Source organism: Durio zibethinus, chromosome 1 (genome assembly GCF_047325235.1).
Source record: "Durio zibethinus cultivar Kanyao isolate XHJ-2024 chromosome 1, ASM4732523v1, whole genome shotgun sequence".
Lineage (NCBI taxonomy): Eukaryota > Viridiplantae > Streptophyta > Magnoliopsida > Malvales > Malvaceae > Durio > Durio zibethinus.
The window spans coordinates 35,554,620-35,562,264 of record NC_143162.1 but is presented as its reverse complement, the minus strand read 5'-3'; the positions used below and the strand labels follow the sequence as shown (position 1 = coordinate 35,562,264).

At 35.2% G+C, this 7,645-nt stretch overlaps 1 protein-coding gene and 1 pseudogene across 2 annotated transcripts; both read left to right on the top strand.

Moving 5' to 3' along the window:
• Window positions 1-314: 314 nt before the first annotated feature.
• Window positions 315-2,325, top strand: LOC111311356 (elicitor-responsive protein 3-like; annotated as a pseudogene). Its single transcript, XR_016345785.1, has 7 exons — window positions 315-793; window positions 876-980; window positions 1,093-1,219; window positions 1,306-1,377; window positions 1,467-1,512; window positions 1,607-1,892; window positions 2,039-2,325. The product of XR_016345785.1 is annotated as an elicitor-responsive protein 3-like (transcript).
• An 850-nt stretch (window positions 2,326-3,175) lies between these two features.
• Window positions 3,176-6,936, top strand: LOC111312584 (Mannose-P-dolichol utilization defect 1 protein). The gene is made up of 8 exons (XM_022912979.2): window positions 3,176-3,437; window positions 3,768-3,921; window positions 4,672-4,744; window positions 4,874-4,940; window positions 5,185-5,244; window positions 5,958-6,018; window positions 6,139-6,180; window positions 6,526-6,936. The coding sequence occupies exons 1-8, from the start codon at window positions 3,291-3,293 to the stop codon at window positions 6,627-6,629; spliced, it is 708 nt and encodes a 235-aa protein (XP_022768714.1). The 5' UTR covers window positions 3,176-3,290; the 3' UTR covers window positions 6,630-6,936.
• The last annotated feature ends 709 nt before the right edge of the window (window positions 6,937-7,645 follow it).

Below are 7,645 nucleotides of genomic sequence, written 5' to 3'. Positions count from 1 at the left end.
TAGATTTGGTACGATAACATAATAGTAGTTACTTAGAATTGGCAGATGAGCGATCAGCAAGCTCCTATTGGTAGTTGAGACAAATCCCTTTCCCTCCTGGAAAAAGCCCTTTCCCTGCCCGATGAGGCCAATGTGATTTGAAATGGTCATGTCTCATGAGGATAAAGGTATTAACGCGTACGAACATCAATGAAGTCAAAAGTCAACACCAGAATGGGCAAAGAAAACTGAGTTGGCATGTTGACAATGTGGCCATTGACTTTCCTGGATTGGAATGATTTTACTCGAAATGCTTCATTGTCAACGTTGGAGGAAGATAACAAGCAATGAAACCCCCTTTCTTCCCTACTAATTCCCCTCATCTCGAAACCGTAGCCTTCGACTTTCCCCACATTGCCCTCGCAGTAGGATTTAGTCTTAAATGACTTTATTTGTGAACGCTACATGGAGAGAACCAACGGAGCCTCAATTCCTCCCTGTTAGTTAAATTAAATCCATAATTCGATATAGTTTATAGAGTGTACACCCTACAGTCTTTGGCAAGTTGATGGCTTTCCGCAATAAATAATTCAAAGCGCCTCATGATTGATACAGCTCCCTGTATGACTAACACAGTTCCGTCAACTCTTACCCAAGGGAGATTATTTCTTCCATCCCTATAAATACTAGTGGTAGTTGTTTTACTTTTTATATGTTTCATAGCAAGACACAGCTTTTTATTGAGGATACCGTTGCGCACTTACATTATTCATGTCGATCTCTGGAATTCAAGGCCTGCCTTTAGAGGTTACAGGTACGATACATATGATGCAGCTTGTTCCTAATTGCCATGGCTATCTTCTTACTCATATCCCTAGCTGAGTTTAACTTTGCAGTTGTTGGATGTTACAACTTGGAGGACAAGGAATGGATATCAAGACAGGACCCTTATGTTTGTGTTGAATATGGAAGTGCCAGGTGCCGAACCAAAACCTGCACAGGTAATCTGTCTCTCCTAGCATTTAATTTGCTATAATATGACAGAAAACTGAAGATTATGTTTTAAGTAAAGCCCCTGAATTAACAAATATCATATCCAACTATATTTGTTAGATGGAGGGAAGAATCCTACCTTCCAAGAGAAGTTCATTTTCACACTTATTGAAGGCCTCAGGGAGTTGAATGTAGTGGTTTGGAACAGCAACACTCTCGTTGCTGATGATCTTATTGGCAGTGGAAGGTAAATCCCACTATGTTGATTTAATTTAAAGGAATAAACTTCTTTGAATTCGCTAGTTTAACTGAGTTGTTCTTACTTATGTTAAGGATTCAACTCCACAAAGCCCTTTCCCAAGGTTTTGACGATTGCACCTGGCCACTTCAAAGCAAAACTGGCAGGTTGGTTAAATAGAAGCTTGTATAATCTTTCATAACCATGACCCTGCGGTTTTTAAATTTACATCTCTGATATATTTCTTTCGGTACAGGCATTCAGGAGAAGTACGACTTATATTGCACTACTCCAACGCCACAGTAAGTTACCAAGTTTCATATATTTGCAAATCCCTACTTTAGGATATATACATAAATATAAACCTGACCAAGTAATCATGGTTTTAAATTGTAGCAACCTCAAAAATGCAAGACAAAGCTAGCTCCATCAGTTCCAGAATATGCACCATCTGCCCCCTTCACCCAGGTCTCACCATATGGTCACCCATCAGCAGCACCTCCAGCTCCTTACCTGATTACGATGCCATATGCAGCCCCATCTCCTTAAAAGTCATATCCTACTAGTATAGCAACATATCAGCCCCCTCCTTACGCTGGCTATCCTCCACAGGCCCTTCCTGCAGGTTATCCTCCACAAACATACCCACCTCCCCCTCAGGCCTCAACTTATTATCCACCAGGTACATTTGTCTTCTCTCACATTTTTTATGCATCCTATAAATTCCTAGAAGTCAAAATTTCCAGATTTTGAAACTCATCCCATTGTTATTCTCCAAATTTCCACGTTTGTGAGTTGCTTTATCTGAATTTCTGATTCTTGCAGCAGCTCCAACTGGAATCTATCCTCCACCACCCTATTGAGCTCTTCGTCACTAATGTCATGCAAGCAGAAAAAACACTACATCAATAGAAGATAACAGAATTCATGCTTTGAGCCACAAATGGCTTTATAATTATTCTAATCTATGCGGAAAATCCATTGCATTAGATGAATATATTTCCCTTTTTTGATCTGTATTTCGAGCATCTGTAAGTTTTTATTGAAAGTTTGGTTTCTTGTAATTTACTACTGCTCTGCAATTCTAGACAATAAAAAAGTGGTTTTCTCTCAAGTTGGTGGTATTTGTATTCAGCTTCCTGGTTTTCTCTTACCTTGCAAATTATTTTGTATTTTGACAAATAAGTCGATAAAGTATTATAGTTTAGAACGCTGTTGACCAATTAGTTACGTGAGATCAATGGTGAACGAACAATTTTGTCTATGATTTGCATCTTTGACTGAAATTGGCCTTAGCTAAATGACCATTGGCATTGCATAACATTTAAGACTGGTCAGCATATCTATAAGCAATATCGCCAAAGTGATTATGGACTTCCCTTGAATGTTCTTGGCCATAAGCCTTTGCATTAGCACATTTAATGTTTAATGTTTGGACGAGAAAAACTGATTTTTATTGGGTTATAAAATAACTTACACAAATACAATAATGGGTTTAAGGCCCATGATATATGGCCACAAATAGGCCCAATCTACTAAAATTTTAAAAAAAAGAAATACATAATAAAATTTTAAAAAATTATCAAATACATAATGATAAAATTTTTAGATTTTATGAGTGAATTTAACAGGACGACACATATTTTTTAGAATATATTTAAAATAAAAAATTAATTAAAAATATAAATAAAATTTATATATCAGTCTTTTAATACTTTTATAAAATTAAAAATTTATTTTAACAATGTATCTAATGAAATCTTTATTCAAAAATAATAATAATAAATAAATAATGAACTACCATCTTATAAATGTCATTGGATTGGCTCATTGATTGTCATTTTACTTTGCCGATTGGGCTAAGGCATAGGCATTATTCTACTTGGTAATTACTGTTCTTTAATTTCTTTAATTAAAACAATTACTCTAATTTTTTTTTTCTCCAACCAAATAAATTGAATATTGAAGCACTTTAAAAAAAAAAAAATCTGTTGGTTTTCACCGCTCTGTTTCCATATTAATTGAAAACGAGGTCTTTATTAAATTCATACACGAAACAAAGAGAAGAAGAAGAAGAAGAATGGATTACCTAGGAATCGATTTTAGCTGCGCAATTGGATCTCTAAAAAGCGGGAATCTCCCCCCAAAGGACTGTTTGCTTGCTCTCATTTCCAAGCTCCTCGGCTACGCCATCGTCGCCGCTTCTACCACCGTCAAACTCCCTCAGGTCTTTATCCCAACTCCTTTACTTTACCAAACCCTTATTTCACTTACTTGGCCTTTTGGGTTTTTTAGTTTCTTTTCAAAGATTAAAATTTTTTTTATCAATTAATTCTTCCACACTGATGCCTAAATATCTCATTCCAAGGTTTTCGGTTGGGATAATTTAGTTGCCAAGTAAAGCAATGATTTTTTTAAAAAAATTTTAGAAATGAGATCTATTAATGAAGTTTTATTTAATTTCTCTACTGAGATCAATTAATGTCTTTTCTTATAAATTTGTTGTATGATGTTTTCAACTATGTAATAATGCTATTATTGTTTGTAACCATTGCAGATATTAAAAATTTTGAAACATAGAAGTGTTAGAGGGCTTAGCGTTGTAGCCTTTGAGCTTGAAGTAGTTGGTTATACCATTGCTTTGGCATATTGCCTTCACAAAGGACTGCCCTTTTCAGCTTATGGAGAATTGGCATTTCTTTTGATCCAGGGTAGGTGGAGCAGGGTTTTTTTAGTTTTTCATTGATTTTCCATGTTTCTGAGAAGTTCTTTCTTGTGTCGTACAAGAATAGTAGAAATTATGCTGACCTTTGCAAAAAGATACTGGGAGTAGGAGTGCATGTTTGTTATTGACTGTCGTTTGATATGCCATTGATCCATTCCTTAGGATATTGTTTTAGTCAGACTTGTTATGCAGTAGGCATCCAAATCTTGGGACTAAACTGTTTATAGGTTGGAGTTTGGACCATAAGCAGGATAAGAACAAGCATTGAATTTTTGACTGAACCAATATTTTAGAGATTTAAGCTAATGACAACTTGGTTTGTTTTGTGTAATATGCATATTAATATCTTTCAAGCACTAACCAGTTTCGTGTTTAATCTTCTCCTTTCCTATTTCTTCTGCTGCTGTGTGTCATATGGTGCATGTACACACATGGATGGGTCTATATGTGTATGCATGTGTGTGTGGTTGTATATTTTGTGGGTAAATTAGAAGAAGTAGAATTGAGAAATTATAGACTATGCATATGTGATAATTGAAACCAACCAGTATAGTTCCAGAACTGGTTAAGCCTTCTAGTTCTGAATATGATGCAAACTTCATATCTTCACAAAGCATGTAAGCTGTTCATCTTTTGGTTGGTTTAGTTTTTCCACCTTCATACAATTATTATTTTATATTTTGGAAAACTGATATTGCATCCGTCAATATTTGACCTGATTTTTCATCTGTTACAGCGCTAATCTTGGTTGCTATAATTTACTACTTTTCACAACCTGTGGGCATTTCAACATGGACCAGGGCGCTACTGTATCCTGCTTGCTTTCTCTGTTATATTTTCCATTTCTCTTCCTTTTTTTTTTTTGGAGTTTCTTTTTTGCTTATGACCTGCAGGAATGAAGAACATAAATATGTTTCCTTAACATGATGATGTTTCAGATATTGTGCTGTAGCACCAACGGTCTTATCTGGTCAGATTGACCCTATTCTTTTTGAAGCTCTATATGTGAGTAGCAACTTTTGCTTTCCATACTGTATTTAGAAAACATTGTGGGCTAATATTCGGAAGCTCTATACTGTCTTGCTTACATTCCTCTGTGTTCTTTTACCTTGTTTCTCTCATCAACTTATGGTGTGGGGATAATATTACTAACAGATATCTGTGTCCTAATATTCAGAAGCTTTAATTTTGCAATTATAGAGCTTCTGTATGGTTAACGCTATTTTGATGTGGACATGACCTGCTACAGGCGTCCCAGCATGCAATATTTTTCTTTGCCAGGGTACCTCAAATATGGAAGAACTTTTCCGTAAGTATAACTTCCATATTGAATTTGTATTCTGCTCTTAAATTATATAACTTATTAACCAACATTTTGGTTTTTGAAATTGCTACAGTTTCTGCAATTTCTTTATTAATTTAATGGAAGGAAGTTGTAAACCTTTCTCAGATATATGTTTTACAACCATTCATGGATCCCTATAGGACTTTGATTCTTGTGTTTCCTGTTTTGACATGTGCATCCATGTGTGCCCACTGGAGGGGGATGGTATTTCATAATCCTTAAATGCTGTAAAAGTTATAACATGTAAAGACTCATAGTTTCTAGCTTTGTTTTTGCCTACAAGTGATTTACTGCTCTTATGTTGAAAACATAGTGTAGGATTGTAGGAAACCATCAACACTCGATATTTGTAGCACGGTTCCATTATCAAGTGGTGAAGATTACTTTGATAAAAGGAGACCACAGCATATTTATGATCAGACCAATTAAAATTAAAAAAAAAAAAGTCTTTGTTCTTTGGTAGATTCAGTAACTTCTATAACTCAATTGATCTATCTAGTAAACTGCTAATTTATGCAACTAATATATACCTAAATGTGGGTCAGTTTCCACACAATATAATGACTTATTGTGTTTTTTTGCTTACTGTCATATTGCATGTCCCACTTCTGTGAATTTTTTACTTATAGACAATCTATATCTATATTGCTGTTAATGAACAATTATTTTTTGAGCAGAACAAAAGCACTGGGGAGCTCAGCTTCTTAACATGCTTAATGAATACTGCTGGCTCCCTTGGTAAGTCCATGTTGTTAATAGCACTTCTGGACAATCAATGTTTGTAGGGCCATAGAGGTGGTTATATTCTGTTGCAATGACAAGGAAGAAGCTAAATTCATTTCATGTTTTCTATTGCAGTTAGAGTGTTTACCGGTGTCCAGGAGAAAGCACCAACAAGTGGTATCCTTTTTCTAAAATTTGTTATATACTTATTTATTAAAAAATTTCCATGACTTCTAATAGCTTCTATTCTCTGGTTCTCTTTAGAAGCAATCTATTTCCTTCCAAAGCATTTTCTCTTCATTTTTCTCTGAAAACAGAAGATAGATTACAACACTTCCGAAATTCTTTTACAATCTAAACTCATAACTACAGATGCTACATTATGAAAAACTGCACGTTAACTGTTGTTCTCTGAACCGTTTCTATTTCCCTTTGAGCTTTTATAAGCCAGATTTTTGCTTATTTATTGTATATATATGCCTATTTATTTTTGCTTATTTGTTGTCCTTGAATCCTTTGAAGTTGTTATGGGCTCTGTACTTGGTGTCCTGACAAATGGCACAATCCTGAGTCAAATTATCATATATCGAAAGCCACAAGTCAAGAAGGAGAAGAAAGTAAAGTAAAAGGACACCATTTTATAGTTAGACTATGGTTCAGATGTTGCAGTAGGTGAGCAAGTGTTGCAACGCCAAGCTATTTATCCTTCCATCATATGATCATTGGATCTATTAAAGTTTCAATAGATGTTACAAAGCATGCAATTGCTATCAACTTATTGTTGACACCATGGATTTGATAGCCTTTAAGATAATTTGGTTTAGATATTAGTGAATTCATTTAACAGCTTTTTTATTTTTAAATGAGACTCTTCCTCTTTAATCAGCTTCTGTTTATGCAATATTCGGCTTGAATGAATCATGTTGCTATTAATCGGGCGTTTAGGCTTGGCCATGGTTGGTATATCTTTTTTATATTGAATACTTTATTTCTATGAACATTCGCGAGTAATATCTTTATTCTTCTTCTCGCACTAATCATTTGAATATTTGAAACTGCGTTAAAAAGTAGATCTAGTAAATGGTAAGATTTATATTGTAGTCTTCGCTCCTCTAGAGTCAGATCCCATTTTCCAGTGCATTAAATTCATGGCTTGATTCAAGTCAGAGCCTGAGAAATAAAGTGTGCACATGCCTTGTATTTGCTAGTAAGGTAGTGGTCAATGCATAAACCACAAGGAAAACAATTTTTCAGGCTGTAATGTAGAATTTTGTGATGAATTGAAGGCCACGTAAGAAGTGTCCTATGGAGCTTCATGGTTGTTGCTGATCTTGTTGTTCAATTTTCTGTTTGATCACGCAAATGGGAACCCTTGGATGATAGAATAGAAAGTTGACGGTCAACTATACAGTCGACGGTAGCCTTGTCAAGTAATTTCATCTTTTTATAGGATTCTAAAACGAAGAGGGCGATGGTACACAGCGGTCCACACCCATTTTTTATGCTTTCCAACCTCGCTAGGATAATATGCATGAAGCAATGCTTTTTTCAGCTTGAAGAGATTGCCTCCATGAATTTCAAAAGTCATGTCATGAACAGAACAAAACCGAGAGTGGGTTCCGGGGGAAACAAAGCATTGCCA